The sequence below is a fragment of the Syngnathoides biaculeatus genome, chromosome 22, assembly GCF_019802595.1.
Source record: "Syngnathoides biaculeatus isolate LvHL_M chromosome 22, ASM1980259v1, whole genome shotgun sequence".
NCBI lineage: Eukaryota > Metazoa > Chordata > Actinopteri > Syngnathiformes > Syngnathidae > Syngnathoides > Syngnathoides biaculeatus.
In genome coordinates this window covers 3,261,167-3,287,603 of record NC_084661.1, presented here as the reverse complement: position 1 = coordinate 3,287,603, position 26,437 = coordinate 3,261,167, and the positions used below count along the sequence as shown (strand labels likewise).

The 26,437-nt window shown below is 42.6% G+C and overlaps 1 protein-coding gene across 8 annotated transcripts in view; it reads right to left on the bottom strand.

Moving 5' to 3' along the window:
* The window catches only part of LOC133495458 (oocyte zinc finger protein XlCOF8.4-like), a 56,984-nt gene extending 30,908 nt beyond the window's left edge, over positions 1-26,076 (bottom strand). For 3 of the 8 annotated variants that reach the window (XR_009793576.1, XM_061810115.1, XM_061810114.1), the window contains exons 1-2: positions 25,387-26,074; positions 6,304-7,242 (exon numbers count right to left, since the gene is read on the bottom strand). Coding sequence is in view for 7 of the 8 variants with exons in the window: in XM_061810115.1 (XP_061666099.1) it covers positions 6,304-7,242; positions 25,387-25,516 (1,069 nt within the window). In the remaining variant the exon portion in view is untranslated. The other 5 variants (XM_061810112.1, XM_061810116.1, XM_061810111.1 and 2 more) reach the window with 5 other exon arrangements.
* Between the last annotated feature and the right edge of the window lie 361 nt (positions 26,077-26,437).

Here is a 26,437-nt window from a genome sequence, read left to right as displayed (position 1 = left end):
CGAAAACCGAGGCATTTTTTCCACAGATTTTTTTGGTCAAACATCTAATCTTACAACCACCGAGGTGTTTGAACTCCGACGTTCCACTGTACTTTACAATTGAAAAATCTCACAGTAAACCAGCAAACAAAAATGACACAAAAAGTTGGTACTTTAATGAGTGTATGTACTTACTGCCATCTAATAGAAGACCATTCATGGGATTTGATGAACAAAGAGACATCATTGTAAATATGTATAGTTTTGAGCAATTAAGTACACAACTATATATAAAGAATGAACAGGTCATATAAATAGACTCATTGTTCTTGCTCAGTGGTGTCCAAACTACTAGTTTTCAATGGCCTGCAGAAAAGTCTTAAAATATAATTGAATATGGCACGCCCAAGATGTTTTAGCAAAACTCAGTTACACTTCTCAGTTTCAACACTAAATAGAGCCAACCATGGTAACGGTGCTTCTCCACTAAAAATTTGAGTAAGTGAAGAAAAACATGTAACGGTGCTTCTCCACTAAAAATTACAGTAAGCAAAGAAAAACATTTACCGTTGGTCAGCAGAAATGGCAATAGGACTGAAGAAATGCAAAATAGCTTGTGAGTGTAGAAGACTTCAAACATGGTGGGAAAATGAATATTTCTTCAAAGAAATCAACAGAAAGTGTGTTTGTTTGATTAGCAATGATGTTGCTGTGTTGAAAGAGAATTATGTCCGTTGACACAATGAGACCAAGCATCAGAGGTATTTATCGTACACAAGTACCGAACGAACATAAAAATGGCAACTGGCAGATAGCCTGCAAGCTCAACTTTTTTTTCGTGTTAACAAAGTACAGGAAAATGCCACAGCAACAAGCTATGAAGTCGCTACACTTATTGTCGAGCATGGCAAACCATTCTCAGACAGTGAGTTCATAAAGCAATGCCTCATCAAATGACATGCCTCGTGTTGGAAACATTGACTGGTAAGCATTTGTGAAGTTGTTTTTTTTATTTAGCCATAAACTGATAAATAGAAATGGCTTCGCAATCACGAATGAATGAATATGAAGTTTTCGGTCTTGCTTTAAAATAATGCAAATCCCGTGTATTTAATCTAAATTGGTATATTTTCACAAAGAAGGATTTTAATGAAAGAAATCCATTTAAAACATTTTAATTTGAGCTGGCCATAAGTTGCTTCACTATAAATATAATTTCAAGTTAAACTGATACCATAAGTAGAAAGTACCCAGACCCGTCCATCCCCATTTTAGTCACAATTTTCCCAAGATGTCATGAAAGCTGAAAGCTGTAAACCGGTAGGTATCTTCTGGTTTTGTTTGGGGACTAAATGCTTAAAATAGAAATGTAAATGGGATGGATGGTTCTGTGTAGTAGACTGATATGGGTCTTTGAGCTGTAGAAGTTTATGAACGGGAACAGATTTATTTTTTTTTAATTATATCCATATGTGTGCAGGTAAATGCTATATACCCATGGAAACAGAAGAAAGTTGCTGTTGCCATGAGTGTCCACATATTCACCAGAAAATGGCAGATTATCTGCTGCTGTGGACCCAGGATTTATTGCCTGAACACATGAGTACTTGAGGTTGCCGATCTCCAATTCAGGCCACAGTATTGGGAGTGATTGGATTTTCCACAAGACGAGTAAGAGGTGTTTTAAAATTTAATATTATTATTTCTCCAAATCAGGCCAGCTGTTTTCCATTTAGATTCAGATTTTTTTTTTTTTTCAAACAAAAAAAAAATTACAATATTATTGTTCCTGCTCGAGGCCCCATAGCTCAGTAGTTAGAGCATTGGTTTGATAAACCAAGGGTCGTGAGTTCATATCTCGCTGGGGTCTCTACTCCCCAAGAGGGGTTGCATCAGGAAGGGCTTCCGGCGTAAAAACTGTGCCACACAAATACGAGCATTCATCTGAGATGTCACACTCTGGTGACCCTTAATGGAACAAGCCAAAGAAACTTACGATTATTGTCCCTGCTAAAAGCAGCATTTGTCAAATCAATGCTTGTTCAAACAAAAGTCCCATTCTGGAAAATTGTCATGATGATACAATGAGTATATTTTCTTATTTTGAGGTCTATACTGCTTAAAGACCGCTTGTGAGATGGTTTTGGGAAATTGTTGGGAGAAAAAAAAACGCATGCCACTTTCATTCTGCTGTGTGTCTAACATCTGTGGCAGATGGTCAAGAGTACACAGGATTTAAATGGTCTACATTCTGAATTTTTTTGTTTTGTCTTTGTGTAAATGTATGTATGTGTATGTTTATGAAGTAAACATACACCATGGAACTAAAATCATCACATTTTTATTGAACTGTATGCTTACATTGTGTATAAATGTGTTTCTCTCATAACATTGTCACTGAATCCTTATTTGGTCTTTCAATATGAGCATCTTAAGGCCACCTGAGGTTGAAATACATGTTGCAGTATTCTCTCTGCTGTCGGAAAGACATATGTTCCTTTCTCATGAACAGGCACTTCATCAGTCTGGCAACTTTCGGAATGTACCAAAGATGGAGATTCAGCATCTGCTGGGTCGATGTCAACCTCTTGTGTAGAACATGCTTCCTGTAACATCTGTAATTAATATCGAAAAATAAGGTTCAAAGTTTATAAAAAAATTCATAGATAAAGCAGGTTTATTTCATTCTATTTCACAGTGCACAAACTATTTTTGATAAGTTGAAAACAGGTCTCCTAGTCTGTGAGTGACTAGTATGTCATACTGCTTGTTTTAATGCTACGTATGTTATTAAAAATTAATATGGGAGGAAACCGGAGTGCCTGGAGAAAACCCACGCGGACATGCAGAGAACATGCAAACTCCACACAGAGAGGGCTGGCATTGAACCCAGGTCCTCAGCACTGTGAGGCCATCGCTTTCCAGTTGCTCCGCTGTGCCGCTGTTGGTACAAAATATTATCCTGTTTTTCTCGTTGAGAATGGTCAAACAATTTGCTGTTTGCCAAGAACAACAAATCCTGCTTTCATTCAACCTTGTCATCAGTGTTCAAAGTGTTCAGGAAATAAACGATGATCAACATACCTCCGCAACTTGTCTTTTAGCAAAAGCTCTTCGTAGTTTTGGTACTTTCTGTGGGTGGGGGGGGGGGGGGGGGGGCGTCGAGATTCAGCGGTTGATCCAAGTTCGCGTTTGGTCCCTTCAGCAACACTGATCTGTTCAGGTGTCGGAACTGGCTGTATGGTAGGCACTGATCCAGGTTTAACATTTTTTTACATTTAAAACCCATCTCAGACATGAGTCCGCCAATAAAATAGTTCAGAGTGAAATGCTCACTGCATATAACAGACTGCTGACTGCGTTTGGAAAAATTACCTGTCTTTGTTTGCAAAAACCTGACCCACCATCTTCTGAGGCTTGGGTCTTTGGTAAAATAATGTAAACTGTGACCTGAATAATTCCACACACGTCTTCAGCATTTTTACAGATTGTTTTTAGCTTCCAATCACTGAGGAATTCTCAAAACGAATGGGTTTTTCTTGGGCGTCAACAGGCAACGCTACAACTAAAAGCTAGACTCACAACAGTATGTCTCCGAGCTGTGACGACAGAAGTAACCCACACGAAAGGTGTTTTTCCACCTACGGGAAACTAGGTTTGCGGACATTAATTCATAAATACTTATATTTTTCGGTAAAAACATCTAACAGTTGAACATATATTTTCATCAAGATAACTTGCGCTCGAAAATTGACGTTGGACACACTTTAATTATGTTGAGTTGTGCAAGATTGGCTCATGCAGTGATGCAAGTTACAGCAGCATACATTGGTGCTGAGGTGTGACAGTGGACCAGAATAATAGCTCAGTGGTAATCAGAAACGACCATGCCCAAAAAATAGGTAGATTGCAGGTGACTGGCTCCTTGGAAAGTATATCTTGGGGCAAAAAAGTTTGGGCATCCCTGTTGCAAAGCCTACTGTTCACCCTCACTAGGATTGCAGGTGTGTTGGCACCTATCTCACCTGACTCAGGGCGAGAAGCACGATTCTCTTTAGCCAGATTCACACTTATGGCCAATTTGGAGTCATCGATCAACATACCATTCCAATTTGGAGTCATCGATCAACATACCATTCAGGTTTTTGGGATGTGGAAGGAAATCTGAGTCTCAAGAGAAAAAACATACAGCTACAGAAAGAATATGGAAACTCCACACAGGGAGGCTGAATTGAACCTGGAACTTCAGAACTGTGAAGCACTAGTACAGGGGTGGCCAACCCGCTGCTCTCGAGGCACATGGGGCTTTCCTTTCGTGCGGCTCTCGTGAAGGCATGAAATCATATCGAACTTTGGGTCGTGTGCGTGTGCACGTGTGCTCTGCTTGGGTTCATTATGGTAATTGAGAGTGAGCGTTGCTTGCAATTATTACGGTATTTGCATGCACACTTTGCTTTAGTTTATTACGGTTGTTTCAGGTATTGTGACAACAAGCTCAGTGTGTTTGTCTATTGTCCGTTGCCATGTGAGTGAGATTGACTGCTCAGCGGGAGTATGAGAAGGACAAAAATAGATTGCATCCGGTGGGAACCGGGGAAGAGTGGCTTTGCTGTTCCCTGTCACCCAGCTCAGCTATGGAATGAGAGAAGGAAGCTTTAACCCCGAGCAGGACGACCTCTGCATGGAAAATACGTCTCCCGACCACAGTCACCTGAACGGAACAGGAATGGTTAACATGATATTTTCCCAAAACTGGCTTTTGCATTGCATGAATATAGCTCGGTTCCCCAGTCGGATGGTGATCTTTGGAGACACTAATTTTCAAATTTCGGTTTCAAAATGCCAGGGAAAAATGGACATTTAAACAAAAATATGTGGATGAACACAGGATGATTTTACCAGAGTGAGAGAGCTTGTTTTTCTTTTTTTTTTGGGGGGGGGGGGGTTGAGTGCAACAGCAACCCACTCTGCCTTTTGTGTCAGACGTTTATTGCATTTCACAGCTTCAATTCTTCATTTCAGTTCACTCCACGCTAACATCGACTAGGAATTTCCACAGGGTACTTAACTTCCCAGTCAAAATCAAACAGAAAAGTAGATGCAGTTTTTTTTTTAATAATGAGGCATCCAGAGACGAATGATTGCATCATGTCAATTGACTTGGAATATTGGAAGAGGCAAAAAATTATACATTGAAGGGTAATTTATTTAAAAAAAAATGCCTCAGTGATGTTGCTGAAATCTTGTGTCCTGAAAACAAAAGTCTTAAATAAATTATATCGGACCTTCAACTGTCCCGCCGACTGTTGAACAAAGAATGTTGGACTTTAGCATGGTTACTGATTTACAATTGCACTAACACAGTGGAATCAAACTTTTTTTTTGTCACCGGCCACATTGTAGTTACGGCTTCTCTCAACATTGTCTTTTATATGACAGTTTTAAATTTTGATAATCTTTAGCAAGAATTATAGAAGTCAACGCATGATTTAAATTCACGGGCCACATAAAATCCTGTGGTGGGCCGGATCTGGCGCCAGTTTGACACATTTGCACTAAGACCTCCAATCATATGAGTCCATTAGAAGAGAATTGTGACATATAAGACAAGACTTTGTTGAACTGGTAGTTTGTCTGTGTGTGAAAGCACACGATTTTGTTTAAAATTAGTGGTCTTGGTACTCTGTAGGAGTCGATTTTTCTTATCATGTTGTGTGACATTTACAATAAATCTCGCTAAACAAAAGGTATGGGAAGAGGCAATGATGTTCACGTGTGTGATGTGGCTCTTTGCCATAACACAGTAAAAAATGTGGCTCTTCATCTCTGACTTGTTGGCCACCCCTGCGTGACTAGTCCATCGTGCCAAAATGTACAATATAAAATAATTAAAAAACAAGTCTAAAGCTGTTGGTCAATCAGAAGCGCTGAAATGTGTGATTCTTGTGAGTGTGAGATTCCTCAATGAGAAAGAAATCATGTATTAGGTGACCTACTGTACTTTCTGCTAACTCACTGGAAATTTTCAAGTTAACCTAGTGCACATGTGCTCTCTGGGACATTTAAAGTATATCATTACAACAACGAAAAATTAAACACGAGTCTTGGGATACAAGGCACTTCTGCCTAACAGCCTAAACTCCCCAACACCACAACCCACCGTCCTCAAGAGTGAGGTGGGTGTATGTGGTGCATTAAAAGCGTGTGGATGAGTGTGCCTGATGTATCTAAAATGCAGCGGGAGTTAATCAAGAATCGCTTTAGCAATGGAACACATTTGTTCATGTACAAAATATAATTTTAGCCAAGCTAAAGATTTCTCACCAGTGTGGGTTCTTGCGTGTCTTTTTAAATATCCCTTCAAAGAGTAGCTTTGGCCACAAATTAGGCAAGCAAAAGGTTTGTCTCCAGTGTGGGTTCTCGAGTGACTTCTTAAGATTCCCTTCCGTGAGAATCTTTGGCCACAGACTAAGCAGACAAAAGGTTTTTCTCCAGTGTGGATTCTTGAGTGACTTCTTAATATTCCCCTTCTAGAGAATCGTTGACTGCAAACTGAGCAGGTGAAAGGTTTCTCCCCAGTATGGGTTCTTGTGTGTATTTTTAAATCACCCTTCTGAGAAAATCTTTGACTGCAAATTGAGCAGGAAAAAGGCTTCTCACCAGTATGTTTTCTTGTGTGTTTGGTCAAACTTCCTTTTTCAGAGAATCTTTGGCCACAATATGAACAAGCAAAAGGTTTCTCTCCAGTGTGCGTTCTCATGTGTTGTTTCAAATTCCACTTAGAAGTAAAGGTTTTCCCACATGGAGAACATTTCCAGCGTTTGTCATCAGTGTGCCCTTTCTTATGACCTTCATCATTATCATCGTCATCAGGGTGAGGAGCGTGTGACATTATCTCATCACTATCTGATAGAGGCGCTAAGAGCCCGTCTGCTTGCAGTCCTCCATTGTGGTCTCCATCACTTTCTGCTGTTACATGTTGACGACAATTGCTGCTCTTTCGAGGCTCCAGCCCTCTACTCGTCTCACTTAGACCTTCATCTCTACTCTTTAAAGGGACACCACTGAGTGGCAACTTGGTGATAGTTTCTGCTTCCTCTTCCTCCTTAATGTGGGGGACCTCGTCTTCCTCCTCTTCTTCTTTCATGCAGGTGATATCTTCATCTTCTTCTTTGAAGTGGGCGACATCTTCATTCTCCTCTTCCTCTTTAATGGAAGGGAACTCTGGCTCCAGTTGCTTGGGAAAAATATCTCCACTGGCGTCTGTAAGACAAGAAGACAACCACACATGGACATATCAGTTCTCATGTTGTAACTTTAATGTACATTATTGTCAGGCTTCCTCTGGTTCGTGAGACTTCCCCACTTTCAGGTGCCAAGTTGTGGAGAGGTTGCAGAACCCCACTTGAAAGGGTGACCCTCTTAAAATGTTTTAATGGATTCGACTCCAATAACCAGTTTTTTTTTGTTCTTTTTATTAAAATAGTACAAATACATCACAATGAGTATGCATGCAAATCAAAGTCATGGTCGGCTAAGCACCATGCCCGTACAAGAAGCCTTTAAAATGTCGCAAGAGCAAATGCTTGTGTACATCACCATTCAAAACTATATTTTCAAACGTGCAACCCTGATAAAATTGTACAAAAATGGCGCCGTGACTGGAGGTGTCCGGCATGTTTACAGCCAGCAGTGCTCATCAAAGGTTTGTGGTGTACATGACGGCATCGATCAAACAAAAATGTAATAATGCTCATATCTGTGCAATTGAAAAAATTTTTAAATTCTATTAATTCAATAAACACACACAACTGAAAATGACTCACATACCTCACGCAACATTACAGTGATCATTTACAACAAAACAAGCCTCCACAAATGTATCCAACCTCACCATTTTTACGCTATCTTAAAAAAAAAAAAAAAAAAAAAAAAAAATAACATCCAGACTTTGAATATAGAGTCTGTACAGAAAATATTCAGACGCCTTTAAATGTTTCACTATTATACTGCAGCTATTTACTAAAATCATTTGGTGCGGGCAGAGTGGAATCGGTTTCTGCTCAGTGATGTGTTGATCTGGGCACTGCAACTCGGTCAGAGTGTAGTACGGCTTTCGCCCCAAATTAGCTGGGATAGACTCCAGCATTCCCCCAACCCACTGCTGCTTTCCCACGCACGCACACACAATGCACCAAACAGTTCAGAGTACCTGCCCTTTTTGGAGTCCTTTGAGGGAGTGCTGCACAGCACTGACTCTGGGAAATTCATCATTCTGCTGGGGGACTTCAATGCTCACGTGGGCAATGACAGTGACACCGGGAAGGGTATGACTGGTAGGAAATATTGGTGGCTTCACGAGAGCCGCAGGTTGGCCACCCATGACCAATGGGGTCCCTCAACGGTCTGTTCTTGGACAGCTCCTGTTCAGTCTGTATGTGCTACCCTGGGGTAAAATCTTCAGAAGTTTAATTTTGACTATCATAGTTACGTAGATGACAGTGACTCTATATCTAGCAGTATCTCTAGGTCACTACAGTTCAACTGAGGTGTTGTGTCACTGTCTAAAATGGATAACTATTTGAGCCAAGATTTTCTTCAAATAAACCACAACAAAACAGGTACCGTAATTTCTTGAAAATAATGCATAATTTTTTCCAAAAAATATTTTCAGTCAATAGAGCATATTATATTTTGGTATGGTTGAAAAATAAAAAATACAATTACATTGTTGTGGTTAAAAAGGTATAGATATAAATTCCGATGTGATATTCGATGTCATATGTTACAGATTTATATACATTACGGCAATGTGCAACACCAACCTGAACTCTCAACTCTGACCTCCAGGAGGGAGAAGCTTTGCATTTTACGATCGTTATCATAGCATATTTGTTGCTACTACACCAAACATCAGAAACGACTGCACTTAGTTTGTTTCAACTTAAACGAAGACAAAAAATGTTGAGTACAAGGGCTAGTTGTGCAGCCGCTTTTAAAATAAATGTGTCATCACTCTAGCCGATGACAAGGGATAGCGCGCACATTTGAAATGCTCACTTTTTTTTTTTTTGATTGTGACGTGACGCTATGAAGAGCTACTACAAATGTAGCAGGTGGGGGCAAGTGGCTTGACTATTAGCATGGTGGACCTTCCCCTCAAAGCGCTGACAACGACCAATAAAGGGAACCAAGACTCTTAGGATTAAAAAAAGGTTTCCTCACAAACGCCATGGATGGCATAGAGGATGACATGCTGTAGGAGCAAGATGGGATCACTGTTCATGAATGCAGGACACACCAGAACTGGACCAAGTCATCAATGGGTTTCATAGTGATGCACCAAACGTAGCTACTCCGGATCTTTTTCGGATTGGAGATGAGTCAGATCCTTCTTTTGAAGTCTTGGCCAAGGATGTGTAATATAGTGGATAAACTGCACTATGCACAAAAGTTTTATGCACAAATATTTAATGCAAAAAATGTTTAAATTAAACAGTGCTAAATAGTTAATTTATTTAAGACTTTAACGTGCTATCAACAGTGTTAATAAAATGTTATGCCATCGTTGAGCATTTATTTGAGTTGGTTGAGGGATTCTGTTCTGACAATTACAGGGACCAGGACAAGCATGTCCTGTGGCCTGTCCCAAGATATACTGTATAGTACAGCTCCATCAGTATATGCACAAAGATTATTATAAATAATTGTTGCACGGAAGTTTTTTTTTTTTTAAACAATACAAGTACAAACAATAAAAGTGCAAACCTACCAAACTAGAAATACAGATAATTACTATTATTTTGAGCAGATGATTAGCAGCAAATTGGCGGTGCGCATTATACTCGAGAAATTACGGTACTTGTTGAATACAATAATGAAGACATGAGACTGCTGTTAGTAAATACCTGGATTCCCTACCTTTAAAACGAAACCAAGTCCGAAACCTTGGTGTTCTGATAAGAGTCCGACTTTAATTTCAAGACTAAATTCAAAACAATTACAAAATCTGCCTTCAAGAATCTGAAGAACATATCCAAAGTGAAAGCTTACATGTGTCAAGCAAACCAAGGGAAGTTCATCCATGCTTTTATCTCCAGTAGACTAAACTCTGAACCTTTCCGACTGGCGATCTTCAGTTCCGCCCCCCCTTAGCAACAGTTGCCATGCCCCACAATCTTCCAAAATGGCGAGTGAACAATACATGTTTGAAGGGGATTCTCTATCACGTATTCCTGGTAACACTCTGGTATGTTTTTTGCCAAATGCACCAGACTTGTCCAAGAGGGTTCTACAGAGAGGTCTCAACTATTTCACGCAAGGATATGCTTATGGAATTAAGATTTTGGACAGAGCAGGACACAATGTGAGTTTCAGCTAAATGTTGGCACCTCACAGACTTCATGTTGAAATCCAACAGGATAAAATAGTGGAATCGTACTGCGCATGTAAAGCAGGATGAGTACTTTTTACTTGGAAAGATCCCGAGTAATATCATTGTAGTCTTTATAAGTGAGTGGGTGTATTCATTTGAATTGACCCCTCCGTACAGGGCACTTAACCACGCCTCCTGAAGTTATGTCACCCCACGTGTGCTAACCTCAGACAAACAATTAGCAAAAATGGCGGCGCAGGAAGAAAAGACTAGAGCGAAATTGTCCGATTTACCATCTGATTTCTCACTCGCATTCTTAGCGAATAGTGAAATATCGTTGAAAAGCAGACAGCAGGGCTTCAAGTATTTCAGCGAGGGGTATTTCAATGGTATTTAGATGCATATCGACGGAGAAACCATTGATATTAGCGCGAGATATATCCGGAGTGTGAACCGCCGTATGAAGGAAAAGAAGGTGAGGCTTGATTTACGAGTTGTTTCTCTCATTTTCTTTGTGTAATGTCACACGTTCCCCTCAATTATTATTCTTGAATTAGTGGCGAACCTACGTAAGTCCCGACCGAGTACGACAATCACTACTTTATAGTGTCCTCAAACATCCTTCCTCCAGTCTTGGTGTCTCGGTGCACGTCGAAGGCTTTTAGGACTCGCTAGTCCGGTTTAGCTTAGCTCGGTAGCCGCCGAACAGAGACACGTTTGTGCAGTCAGATCATCGCAAAATATCGCTCAACACAGATCAAGTGTGCCAATCATTCACACGTAGCTATGTTATGCAAGCGAAGAACTGCTAATTCATTTATATGAGACATGTATTGAAAATCAAATATAGGGCATACCTTTGTGCAAACATAGTCTGGTTTAGCTTAGCTCAGTAGCCGCCGAACAGAGACACGTTTGTGCAGTCAGATCATCGCAAAATATCGCTCAACACAGATCAAGTGTGTCAATCATTTACACGTAGCTATGTTATGCAAGCAAAGAACTGCTAATTCATTTGTATGAGACATGTATTGAAAATCAAACATATCTGTTCCGGTTGATATTAGATGGATTCGGTTGATGATGCGGTCTTCCACAAAGTTTGATCTATCGAAGACATTTTTCGTACTGGGTCTTCGTTTTTGGAAAGGGTACGAATTGAACTCCACCAACTAGCCCTTCAGGATACCTGTCGTCACTATTGCAAAGTCCGTGACTACACCTCTGTAAGATAAGCTTACACATTTCACAGAGGTCTGTGAAATGTATCACCTCATGTGTCATAAATCTCTTTTAAATGACTCTGTTGCTGTGCAGGGATGCGTGTGTGTGCCGTTTGTCTATGGGAAGCTTAAGAGCTCAAAGTGACTGCAAATTTATGATAGCTGCATTCTTGTGGGTTTTTGTAACAGGAAGAACTGTGTCTAATCAGAGGACACCCGGCCTTGAGAAGATTAACTTTCTCTGCAAAACAACCTTACTTGTCTTGTAAAACCTGCTCTCCCCCACCCTATGTGTGAAGCTCAATAAAATGTGTGGTTTTGGAGGGGCTCGGAGAGAGTCTTACGTGCGGGTGTGGAGGATATGTTCTTCTCTCCTAAGCTCTCCCCAAACTGCAGTTTGGTAAAAAATAACTCTGCCTCTGTCTCAATCATTCTATCCTGGTGCCGGAGCCTCTGGGTCCACATTGAGTGAGAAGTCCGTGCTTTGGACCTAACATTTCTCTGGTGCCGAAACCCGGGAACCCAACAGCTTGACGCCTGGAACGACGCGGGATCAACGAGACCAAGAATCTGGTACCAGTGTCCTCCATTGAAGGATCGGTCGCATCGCTGATCCAGCGCCGGACCGGACCGTCGGGTGACGGGTCCCAACGGACCAGGGCCACGGCACTGAGGTAGGATAAAACTTATTTGGTCTCATAGGATGGTTATATGGTATAACTTAACATCTAAAAATAAAATAGAGCGGAAATAAACCCAGATTTAACAAGTAGTAAAATTACGTTAAAATAGGAGACTAAAAGTGGTGTGTGAGGACCGCTCCGATACGTCCTGCCTTTTAAAACTTGTCTCTAGGTGAGACACAGACAGAATAGGTTTCTGTAAAGAGTAAAATACGTGTAAGTTTCTAGGTGAGACCAAGCAGAATAGGTTTCTGCATACGCGAAGTTTCTAGGTGAAACTAAAAAAAAAGAGTAAAATACGTGTAAGTCTCTAGGTGAGACCAAGCAGAATAGGTTTCTGCATACGCGAAGTTTCTAGGTGAAACTAAAATAGAGTAAGTCTCTCGGTGAGACCAAGCAGAATAGGTTTCTGCATACGCGAAGTTTCTAGGTGAAACTAAAATAGAGAGTAAACGCTGCAGGACGCTGCACAAGTGAGCAGAGGAGGAGGAGGTTCGTGAGCCCCAACCACACCCGTCAAAATTCAGAATTTTCTAAAAAAAATCTCGCCTTAGGAGACAAACAGGGGGGTTGATTGCTGCCCTTGGCATCAAACCAGATGAAGAAACAACCGCGCCACAGAGAAGATCAGCAACAGGAAACGCACACCAGCAAGCTGCAAGCACAAGAGGAAGTGAAACCACCCGAGCAGTGGGCCAGACCCCAGCAGAAGGTGGGGGTGAAGAGGAAGAAGAAGATTGGAGAGAGGCAACGGATCCTGCAGCCCCTGCATTCTCGCCGATCACCACCAGAGGGGGACGCCGGAGAGCTGATGAGACAAAAATGAAGATCTACCCCAGTTTATCTGATTGGCAGGAGCAGACCCCAGCAAGGAAACAACGCCACCCAGCGGGGCCAAGTGGAACTACAAGTGGAGCTGCAGAGATGTACCCACTGTATGCTGTTGCCAATCCTCATTATGGGATGGATGGAGATAACGAACCCACCATCCTAGTGCCAAGACCATGGACAGCAACTGAATGTTCTGAAGCCTGTACAGGCCTGGGGGATCCAGAGACAGACCCAACTTCCTGGTGTTCTAATTTCAGAGAACTAAAAAGCTCTTTTCACCTTAATGGGACTGAAGTGGAGACAGCATTCAAGACAGCGCTGAAACATCGTTGGGGAAGAGTGAGAGGAAATTTTAACCCCCGTGGAGGAAACAATGGACCAATCCTACGCCCAGATGACCCCCTCCTGTCTACCAGGATGGATGAAGTACTGGAGCGAGTAATGACAGCTTACCAGAAGCCACCAGATTACAGCAAAATCAGACAGTGCCACCAGAAACCAGAAGAATCGGTCCATGATTTCAAGATCAGACTGGAAGGAATATTCAAAACCAACAGTGGGCTGCCTGAAGATGCTAACGACAATGGTCCCTACCACAGCCAGCTAAGACAATGCCTTATGGACGGTTTCGAACCACACATCAGCGGGTTCATCCAAAAACACTATGTGACTCACAGAACTTTGAACACCAACCAATTGATGGACTGGGCCAGTCATGCAGAGGAGAACCATAGAAGAAAGAAGGGAATGGACAGCACAACAGCCATGGCAGCGCTGACTGCAGCCATAAGAGGAATGGCGACGTCTACTGAGACACACGAGTCCTCTGAGGTGTACGCTATGCAAAGAGAAGGAGAGGTCAAAGAAGAGGTCAAGGTCAACAAAAAGGGGGACCAAGCCTGAAGTGCTACAACTGTGGGAAACCAGGACACCTGACTAGAGAATGCAGGAGTCCCAAGAAGTGTTTCATCTGCCAGAGAGAGGGACACATGGCACGTGAATGCCCCCTCCCGGACAGCCGGAAGGGAGGGAGCAACCGAGAACCACCAAGAGACCCCCCATTCAATCCACAATATGATCAATGACTATTAGAGGGAGAAGAAGATGAGGGTGATGAGCCAGAAGAACCACCAGACCCGGAGGAAGCATCATCAATCCAAGTTTTCGACCTCTCCATCTTAAATCTGGAAGACCGCTTAAGACCCAAACCATTTCGGTGGCTCAAAGTTGGGCTATTTAAAAAAACCAACAAAATTTTTATGTGACACTGGAGCAGACCATTCAGTCCTGATAGATCCAGTTAAGGGAGTAAAAGCTTCCAGAAGACAAATCATAGTGATAGGAGCTGGAGGCCTAGCACAACGCGAACTATGGTCTCACCCGGTGTTGGTAGAGGATGAAGATGGCCAACAAATTGAAACCAAGTTTGTTATCAGCAACACCTGCCCTGTGAATCTAATGGGCAGAGACCTATTGACAGCACTGAGAATAAACCTGATTGCCACGGAAGATGGGATCAAACCAATCAAATCTATGGAACAGATGGACGCCTGTGTCAGCCAAGGAAACGGACCACCGGATGAATTTTATTCACTGGACCTTGACAACGTTGGTCCAACCTCAGTTGTCCGTGACCTAGAAAGAACTGCAACACTCTCAACCCTGCAACCCTGTTGCCAACTCCAGAAGATGGAGACCCGCACAGCTGCACAGACAAAACTGAAGTCTGCTGCAAGCCACGCCCAGATCTCAGAGACACTCCATTGGGAGTAGGTCACGTCGTCTATGTTGATGGGTCCTCATCCAGGACACCTGATGGAAAGAACAATACAGGCTATGCAGTGGTAACAGCAGAGGCAATACTCAAAGCGGGAAAGCTCCCTGGCAACTGGTCAGCGCAGGCAGCAGAAATCGTGGCACTCACAGAAGCATGCAAACTCTTCCAAGGTCAAGAGGTCACGATATATACGGACAGCCAATATGCTTATTCAACGCTCCACGTCTTTGCTGCACAATGGGCCAGGAGAGGCATGCAAACATCAAGTGGAAAACCAGTCCAGCATGCTGACCTGCTCAAAGCCTTACTCCAAGCAGTTCTACTCCCAAGGAGAATTGCTGTATGTAAGTGCAAAGCCCACACGAAAGCCACAGATCCAGTCTCCCAAGGGAATGCTAAAGCTGACCAAGCAGCAAAACAAGCAGCGATGGGAACCAGCCACACCCATGTTCAAGAAGAAGCAGACAGCACAGATGAAGATAAGTGTGAACGAACGACACATCCTTCGCAGAAGCAAGAAATCATCCCTCTCCAAGTTCTGAAGGTCATGCAGGACAATGCCCCGCCGAATGAAAAGCAACAGTGGACTGCAGCAGGAGCAAAAATGGACGGCCTGGGCATTTACAGAGTTTTGGACAAACCCTGCCTCCCTCGGAGTCTTTTTCAAGCAGTGGCTAAATTGAGTCATGGGCCAAGCCATGTCTCAACAGGGGGGATGGTGGGGATAGTAGAAAATAACTTCTACTGTACTAAAGGCCTCATTACCTATTTTAAAAATTTTTGCAGATCGTGCCTCACATGCTGCAAACACAATGCTCAGGGAAATGTCAGACCTACAAGAGGGAAGTGCCCACAAGGGTCTTACCCATTTGAAATCATCCACATGGATTTCATAGAACTGAACAGATCCGGTCCACACAAATTCTGCTTAGTAATAGTGGACTCATTCTCAAAATGGGTAGAAATCTTCCCAGCAAAAAAGCCAGATGCACTGACAGTAGCAAAAGCTATATGTAAAAACATCATCCCAGATCACGGTATTCCAAGAGTTATTTGGAGTGACAATGGGTCACATTTTGTTAACCAAATTATTGGAGAAATGGCCCAACATCTAGGGATCAGCCTAAAACATCACTGTGCTTATCATCCACAGAGTGCAGGACTAGTGGAGAGAACTAATGGCACTATCAAACTTAGACTCAAAAAGACCATGGAAGAAACAGGGAAACCATGGCCAGAGTGTTTGCCCTTAGTCAAAACATACATGAGAATAGTTCCAACAGTAACAGGCATCACACCTTTTGAAGCAGTAAAAGGAAGACCTTTTCATCTTCCATTATGGGAAGCGTCAGGAGTACAGGAGGAAAAAGGGGAACTTGACCCCATGACAGACTGGCTGCTTAGACTTTTCCAAAATGACAATGTGAAAAGAGCAAATGATCTGCCAGGTCCTTTTCTCCCTTTCACACAGGAATCGCTGACTCCAGGAGACCAGGTGCTGATAAAGGTCATCAAGAGGAAGTGCTGGTCCAGCCCGAGGTGGGAAGGCCCATTCACAGTGCTCCTGACCACACCCAGAGCTGTAAAAATCGCGGAGAGAGAGACGTGGATTCACCAGTCCCACACAAAAAAGGTCCATCCGACCCGGTATAAATACTGACTGATTTCCTACTGTCTACGGGTGCGGTACTGAGAACCAAACCCCACCGGTGAGGACATGTGCTAGTAACCTCTGTCCTCCGCTTTCTTTCCCTCTTTATTTAGGTTTACTGTGTTCTCTGCCATTTTTTATTTGATTCCCTTCTCAGCCAGGCCATGAGGCTGTCGCTCCAAGCGGAGGGCAGGGGAGGAATTTTTCCCTATTAAGAGGGTTTTCGCCTCCCCCTGACTGGGTACCTATGTTGTGTATTATTATGATGTTGTGCTCTAAAACCTGTTATAGGACTGAGCTCAATTGATGTTCCAAAAATCCACAACAGGGGGGAAATGTAAGATAAGCTTACACATTTCACAGAGGCCTGTGAAATGTATCACCTCATGTGTCATAAATCTCTTAATGACTCTGTTGCTGTGCAGGGATGCGTGTGTGTGCTGTTTGTCTATGGGAAGCTTAAGAGCTCAAAGTGACTGCAAATTTATGATAGCTGCATTCTTGTGGGTTTTTGTAACAGGAAGAACTGTGTCTAATCAGAGGACACCCGGCCTTGAGAAGATTAACTGTCTCTCCAAAACAACCTTACTTGTCTTGTGAAACCTGCTCTCCCCCACCCTATGTGTGAAGCTCAATAAAATGTGTGGTTTTGGAGGGGCTCGGAGAGAGTCTTACGTGCGGGTGTGGAGGATATGTTCTTCTCTCCTAAGCTCTCCCCAAACTGCAGTTTGGTAAAAAATAACTCTGCCTCTGTCTCAAACATTCTATCTCTGGGTCCACATTGAGTGAGAAGTCCGTGCTTTGGACCTAACAACCTCTTAACCATATCTATTATTAAAGAACCCAAATACGGGATAAAACGCTAACAAAAGCTATACTGGACCATGCAACGTTGTCTGAGGGAACGGCGGACGCCCAAAAGGGGCGTTGTTCATGCAGATCTCTGGCCTCTGATTGGTCAGTGACGCGGATGACGCAATTTCTATGGAGGGGTCAACTGGCTCGTAATCAAACCCAGTGCTCTGTCTCAAAAGTCTGATGTGATACAAATGGGCAAATAGACAGTTCTCTTGCATGACATCACGCATTTACGTATCCCTAACCCGACTCTTCGGCATAAAACATTACACAGGGGGTTAAAACAGTAAAGGCTATCTGAATGGCTGTTATTGTACGAGTGATTGACATGTCGGAAAGGTCCATTGGAATGATCTTCTAATAGGACTCGCCCAAAAGAGTATAAAACAGCTGCAGTTAATTCAGAATGCAGCAGTTCTGGTTCTGACCAGAACAAAGAAGTCAGAGCATATTACTCCAATTCAAAAATATTTACAAAGACTTCTAGTCAGTCATGTTTTCTTATGCTTTTTAGTGTTTTCATTTTTTCAATATTTTTGGCACTGTACGTTGTTTCAACTGTACGCTTATTTTTTTCAGTTTTAATTGTTTGTAAGCTGTTTTTTTCTGATTTCAATCATGTAAAGCACATTGAATTAGTTCCCTTGTGCATCAAATGTGCTATATAAATATATATGATTTGCTTTAAATTTGCCCTGAATGTCTCTGTGCCAGCTGGGATAGGCTCCAGAACTCCCGGGACCCTCGTGTGGATAAGTGGCTCAGAAAATGGATGGATGGATGTCTCTGTCATGTGGGGAGTCACACAACACTACTGAGCGAGTTGCTGACATATTGAATGAAACAGCAGTGGTTGAGCCAGCCTGTTAGCTTGCTAGCTCTTTAGCTCAGTAGCTAGCAGATATAATAGTTAACATTCCGTTAAGTGTCTCTGCTGTGCTGACCCACAGAGGGGGCCCAGAGCGGGTGACAGTGTAACTAAAAGCTCAACTTCAGTCTGTGAGTATCCTGGCTACCATGAGCTCAAGGTTCAAAATAAGAAGCTTAAAGCTCCACTGACATGAAATGCATGATTTTTAGTATGTTTTTAATTAAAACAAAAAAAAAAAAAAAAAAAAGAAAAAGACAGCCAGAATGGACCCTTTCGTTTTTTCACCACAAAACATGATTTTGACGTAAATGGCTTTTTATAACTCCCGCAATGAAAATCCTCTCGAGAGATTTGTTTTGGAGAAGAAGCAGGAAGTGACGTTATCAGCAGGAGCACACTCGGGCAGTTTTGTGTGTTTATACTAGTTTTACCTGCAGGAAGATAGCTCTTTGTTCCCTCGTGTTAGCCAAAATACCGGCTTGTTGTATTGCTGGATATTGTTCGAACACTCGGGAGGATGTATTTACTCTTCATATGTTTTCAAAAGACCCGGTTCGTCGTGAAAAATGGATTACACATGTACAAAGGACGAGAACTTTGTGGGTTCCAAATGACAGGTAGGTGTATATAGAGCAATTAAAAAAAAATAATAGTTGGGGGGGGGCGTAATTCTCTTAGAACGTAACAAAAGATCCACATATGTAAGTCACTGTGCCAAACAAATATGCATTCATCTAAGATGACATGCTGTGGCGACCCCTAACGGTCCAAGCCGAAAGGAAAAGAAGAAGGTTATCTCTCTCACAGAGGACATGCACCAACGATGAAAATTTCAGACCCCTTCATGGTTTCTAATGGCAGAACTGGCAATACAGCAGGGTGTTCAAATACTTATTTTCTTCAGTGTAGTTTCTGTACCCGGGTTTGGATTGCCATGGTCCCTGCCTTCGGCTACCGCCCAGCTCACATTGCATTCAACCCCTATGGCCGCTGTCACGGCTGGTGACCCCAGGGGAAGGGGGACCCATGTTACCCTTTTGAGCTGTGCCCGGCCGAGCAGTGGACAAGCACCTACAATGAAAATTTCAGAGCATGATTTCTAAGTGGGAGAACTTGCAATACAGCAGGGTGTTCAAATACCTACAGTATTTTCTTCACTGTACACATGTATCTGGTGAATACGTCATCGAGATTTATACAAAAAAGTTCAAACGTGTATAAAAGTCTGTATGCAAACAAATACTTCATTGCTGGATCTGTTCTCAATCAGGAATAAATCCCACCTCGTGGTGGAACCATTCAGATTTTTTCAATAGAAATACCAATATTTAAATAAATGATCCCTAGTTTTACACAAATTAGCATTCATTAACTATGACTGGAAAAAAAAAATTCGCCTCCGTACAGAAGCGCATTGTTGCCACAGGCCTACCGCCGTAAACCTCTCTGTGTGACAGACGGTTTATTTTTTTTTTTTTTAAATACGCATTGTTCGCTGTTATAAAAACTAAATATTATAAAAGATTAACAAAGGTTTTATCATTAAAAATTTAAGTAAATATGTGTACTTTTGTTATCTTATTCTCAAATACATAATGTATAAATACTATTTACATATTTTAATCATTCTGGTATCCAGATACACATATATGATATTCCTGGGTGTGTGCGTGTGTGTAGGGGGGGGGGATCCTATTTTGCGAGGGATTCTGGTCCCCATTAACTGTGAAAAACGAGGGATTACTGTATTTTGTTGGAAAGGGAACATAGATTTGCAAGGTGAATCGACGGTAGTGCCAATATGTGTACTCTCCAGAGAGGTCTGACTTGGATCCCTGCCCAAACATTTATTTACACCACACAATTACGTGGTAATGAACAGTGTTACGATTTAAATTAAATTTGCTACATTTCTTTGCATTTTTATTTTGGCCTCTAGCCAGTCTCATCTCCAACTACACTTGATGTCTTCTAAAAGCTGTGCCACATGGATAGCATCCTCATCTTTGAGCACTCACATTCTGGAAAAAAATGTACTCCAGTCATTGTCTGTTTCTCCTCATTTTTATTATATTATATTTTTATTATATATAACGTTTAAAAAAAATCCTGAATACATCTATCTTCTACAAAATATCAGATGTTGGGTGGCAGGTGTAGTAGCTGTAGCAGGGACGCCCAGACTTCTCTTTCCCCAGCCACTCCATCCAAATCTTCCGGGGGTATCCCAAGGCATTTTCAGGCTAGCCGAGAGGCATTATCTCTCCAGTGTGTCCTGCGTCGTCTACAGTGCCTCTTTCTGATGAGAAGTGCCGGGAAAACCTCACCGGGGAGGTGCCCAAGAGGCATCTGAATCAGTTGCCCAAGCCACCTCCTCTCAATGCAGACGAGCAGAAGCTTTACTCTGAGCTTTTCCCAGATGGCCAAGCTTCACACCCTATCTCGAAGTGAGAGACCGGACACCAGGTGGAGAAATACTTCACCTGGGGCTGGATCTCATCACCGGCCCGGAGAGGACACGCCACCACCCTTTTACGACTGAGGACCAAAGTCTCAGAGTTAGAGGTGCTTACTCTCATCGCACTTGCTTCACACTCTGCTACAAACCGCTGCAGTGAGAGTTGCAGATCACGGCTTGAAGAAGCCAACAGAATCCAATCTGCAAAAAGCAGAGATGCAATGCTGAAGCCACCAAACTGGACCCTCTCTACGCCTTGGCTGCGCCAAGACATTCTGTCCATAAAAGTTATGAACAGAATAGGTGACAAAGGGGAGCCTTGGCATAGTCCAACTCTCACTGGAAACGAGTCTGAATTACTGACAGCAATGCAGACCAAACTCTGACACCGATGGTATAGGGACCGAACAGCCCATATCAGAGGGTTCAGTACACCATACTCCCAAAAGGACCCCCAACAGGACTCCCAGGGACACAGTTGAATGCGTTCTCCATGTCCACAAGAGATACGTAGACTGGTTTGGCTAACTCCCATGCACCCTTGAGAGACCCTTCCGTTTCACAGCCAGGACAAAAACACATTGCTCCTCCTGAATCTGAGATTTGACTTCAAGATGGACCCTCCTCTCCAACAACCCTGAATAGACCTTACCAGGGAGTGCTGAGGAGTGTGTTCTCCCTGGAGTTGGAATACACCATCCAGTCCCACTTCTTAAAAAGTGGGACAACTACCCCAGTTCGCCAATCCAGAGGCACTGTCCTCAATGTCCGCACCTTGTTGCAGAAGTGTGTCAACCTGGACAGCCCCATAACATCCAGAGGCGGTGTCAAATGTACGACCCGCAGGCCAATTCCGACCCTCAAACCGGTTCCATCTGGTCCGTGAGTATAAAATAATGAACTGGACATGGACACAAAATGAGCAGCAATTTTTCAATAAAAGCAACTGCTGTTATGATTGCATCATCTGGTTGGCAGAATAACAATTGTTTTGGGCAAGCAAACCGTATATACTGGGCAGAGTAAGTGGATCAAACATGCTATATGGTTGCGCTGCTATGTGTAGTGCACTTTTGCATACAGACCTGAGTGACACAAATGTTCGTACAAGTGTTAAAAGTGATGCATGATGGCGAAAAAGACTTTGGAAAGTTATCGGGGCTCATTAAATGTTGTTTCAAGAAACCGTTACGACAATACTTGTGCTTTGATCGACATCATCGACCATATGCCTTGGAGAAACACAAATGGAGCAAGAATTTCGAACTTTGGGTGTTGGTAATCTATCCAGACATTGTCAACTATCTCCTCTTCTCGAAAAGTGCTTATACCATGGCCACCTGAAGGTCTGGAGGCCTACAACCAATTCATCAATGGGTGGGTTCGTGGCGCAGCAGTACCGATTGTAAGCAACATGTCTCCACACTGCTATGGTTGGTGTACCGCACAATGCAATTTAAAGTGGGGGTGACATCCTGTAAGATAAGCTTACACATTTCACAGAGGTCTGTGAAATGTATCACCACATGTGTCATAAATCTCTTTTAATGACTCTGTTGCTGTGCAGGGATGCGTGTGTGTGCTGTTTGTCTATGGGAAGTTTAAGAGCTCAAGGTGACTGCAAATTTATGATAGCTGCATTCTTGTAGGTTTTTGTAACAGGAAGAACTGTGTCTACTCAGAGGACACCCGGCCTTGAGAAGATTAACTGTCTCTGTATAACAACTTTACTTGTCTTGTGAAACCTGCTCTCCCCCACCCTATGTGTGGAGCTCAATAAAATGTGTGGTTTTGGGGAGACTCGGAGAGAGTCTTACGGGCGGGCTTGGAGGATATGTTCTTCTTCCCCCGAACTCTCCCTAAACTGCAGTTTGGTAAAAAATAACTCTGCCTCTGTCTCAATCATTCTATCCCGGTGCCGTGAGCCTCTGGGTCCACATTGAGCGAGAAGTCCGTGCTTTGGACCTAACACATCCCTATAAACATTCTAAAATAGATCTTGTAATGAAAAATATATTTAAAAGTATTAACTTCAATGTCTATACGGAAAAAAAAAAAGTGAGCGGAGAGCGCGTCATCCATGCACAAAGTTGCGCAGTTGAGTGTCCCTCGACATCCAAGTGGTCGCCATATTAGACGCGTCATCTGTCGTTGATGTCTTCGTCACTTCCCCCGTTGAAAACGCGCAGTGCCTGCTACTATGGAAGCCGAACAACAGAGATATTCGGATTTTTCCAATGCCCCTTCTGACACGGAAGCTCTTTTCGAAAAGGACAACACCACACAACCGAGTGAATTTACCGGGGCAATATTACACTATTGTTTCGAGCCCTCAGGGCAATATTACACTATTGTTTCGAGCCATATTCAGATGATATGCCAGCACGGCCAAACCGCATCCCGTTTGATCCTCTTCCGCGGCGGAGATGAGCCATCGCGGCTCATCGCAGCCGGCCGGTGTGGATTATGACGGAGCCGAGCGGTGCTGCTTTGTGTTCACAGTTGAGCCGGTGTGTTTCATGCTCGCACGCAACAGAGTAACGCATTCTCGGCTGGGTTCTTCAGAGCCGCCCCCATCGCAAAGCCCGACGTGCAGCCTTCGAGGAAGATGTGACCGCCGAACGCGGCGCCTCAGCCGGTGTGGCTGAGTTTTGGCCCGCCGTGCTATATAAGGAGGGGGTGCAGCCGAGCTATGTTGCAGGCTGAGTGAGACATTGTTGGCTGGGCGACGGGCACATTGATACATTTCATACGTGGATCTTTTGTTACGTTATCAAAGAGACTGATTATGTGGTCCGCCCCAAACTATTTCTTTTTTTTTTTTTAGTAGCTGTATACACACCGACCTGTTATTTGGAACCCACGAAGCTCTCGTCCTCTGCACCCATGCAATCCATTTTTCACAACGAACAGGGTCTCTTTCAAACTTATGAAGGGTAATTCCATTCTCCTGAGTGTTCAAGCAATGTCCAGCAATGCAATGAGCCGGCATTTTGGCTAACACGAAGGAACAAAGAGCTACCTTCCCAGAGGTAAAACTAATGGAAACAAACGAGTCCATGAAGGGGCGCCACTGTCCTTTACATCACTTCCTGATTCTTCGACAAAAAATCCCTGAGAAGTTTTTCATTGCGGGAGTTACAAAAAGCTGTATGTCAAACTCATGTTTTGCGGTGAAAAAATACATGGGACCATATTTGATGTGGGTTTTTCCATTAATAATATACCAAAAATCATCCATTTTACAACACTTGAGCTTTAAATATGTAGCCTGAGGCTACTTAATTTCTGAGTGAATGCTGTCGAAAGTATTCATTCGCGTCATTACAGTCAGCATTGTGTTAAATTATGTTGATTATACTAAAAAAAGCGGTGTAGACTATTATTATTTTAGTTTTTGCAAACATGTGCACATAATCACTTTGGAGGGATGAGAAAAGCAAGCAAAGAACAGTTCTTGTTGTAATGGTTTCTTGAAACATCTAATTAACCCCGATAACTTTCCAAAGTATTTTCAGTCATCATGTGTCACTTTTAACAGTCGCACGAACATTTATGCAACTCTGGTCTGTATTTCCAAAGCGATAGAGTGAACCCATTCAACATGGCCGCATGCCCCGGATGTAGTCACGTGGTCGAAAACAGTCTACAGACTTCAGTCTAAAAGACTTTGGAAAGGTATTAGGGCTGATTAGATGTTGTTTCAAGAAGCCCTTACGACAAGAAGTGTGCTTTGATCGACAATATCAACCGATATGCCTTGGAGAAACACAAATGGGCGCGTCGGTAACCTATCCAGACATCGTCAACTATCACCTCTTCTCGACAAGCGATTACACCATGGACCAACTAAAGAATTACAAAGGTCAGGAGCCCTACAACCAATTCATCAATGGCTGGGTTTGTGTTGCGGCGGTATCCATTGTAAGCAACCTGTCGCCACACTGCTAAGGCTCGTGTACCGCACAATGCAATTTAAATATATATAGAAAATATATATTAAATATATACCGCACCCTAACCCTATTTGGAGACATGCACTGCATTCACACACATGAGAATTATGTAGGCAGTTGGCCCTAAAGAATACTTCTCCTTCACAGAACTTAGTTATTGCTATTTAGGTATGAAATTCTAAAAGGTATCCAATGCTTACCAAGAACAAAATGCTTTGAGCAAACTCTGACATAAAGGAATGACTTGCCTGCTAGATCGGCTATGCTGATACATGACACCCACAGTTGTCGCCGTTTGGTTGATAACTGCTCCGTTTTCTCGCACTGGTTCTTGATCACAGCTGGCAGTCCAAAGAAAGACGCTTTACAACGCCCACTTTCGTTTGAGCTACCGATAACATAGCAGTGTGCCCCGATTCATACGCTTTTCTGAAATGATTCCTGCTTAGTTACAGTTTACTTGAATTCACCCTACCAAAATGACGATCGCGTTCTAAACCGGAAGCTGTGTGACGTCAGTCGAAAACAGTCTATAGGCATAGAATACAATATTCTGTGTGACTTAAAAGATCGGCCAAAATAGTTTAAAATGACTGGGAGTGAGATTATTTTATGAAAAATGTCTGGAATTGAATTATTTGAATGTAACACGGTGCCCGTAAATAAAGACAGGAATAGTCAGTGTTTCTTCAACAAGTGAAGTGATAGTGAGACAAGAACAAACCTGCTTTGTGTAAGACAACTCTTGGCTGCATCTGGCAAAAAGCTTCCAGGAGCAGTTGAGGTTGGTGCTCGTTGTCATTTTTTGGCTCCCAAAGTTCCTCCTCGTACTCAGCTGCCATTCTTGTACACATTTTCACACGATAAACAAAACACTTTACGCTCACATTTGATCACAAACGTGTCTCCTTGTTAGCAAGCTACGGTATGCTAAAGTAGGCCGCGAAGCTTCGACGTGCAGAAGACGAGTTCAACCGGACAGGAAGATGTAATAAACGATGTTTTAGTCCAGTTAAGTAGCGACCAGTGACGCCCTGCGTCGAAATTCAGAAAGATTTAACGAATCTGTGTCTCCCTCCAGGAACCTTTCTGCTTCACTCCCCGCCACCCGTCTTCTTTTTCTTCTTCTTCTTCTTCTTTTTGGGATTATTTTACGGTTGGCCGACTACGAAATAGTACATTTCCCTCACCTACTGGTGAGGAATGTGGACAACGCAAACACTATCCATTTTCTTAACCGCTTATACTCACGAAATTTATCAAAAAGTCAATTTAAACTCGAAAAATTGCTGACTTGGTAAAAACTAACTGTCTCAACGATTTTAGCTATAAAATGAAGATTACAGATGGGTCTGTCAATTGCTAATAGGAAATGCCTGTGTGCAGTAATTTGTTATGATCATGTGATCGGTCGAGAACTTCCGGTAGGCAGAAAGCAAAGTAAACACAACAGTTGTCAGCGAGTGCGATCATTGATTTGTAAGATTATACATTTAATTTTCGGTTTTGATGAATGAAAGTCTTTGCATTTTAGTACAATGGTTATATCGTGTGTTGTAGTTGGCTGTACAAACCGTTTTGTGAAAGGATCCGTTTTATAATTTCACAGAATATCGATCGCAGAAGAACGAAAACAGCTGTGGCTTCAGGCCATCAATCGAAAGAATGGGCACCAGAACATAGTGGAGATCGAGTTTGTGGAGATCATTTTTCTTCAGGTTTTTTTTTCCCTGAATATATAATTGTGTCTAGAAAGGTTTGAATGTTTTTTTTTT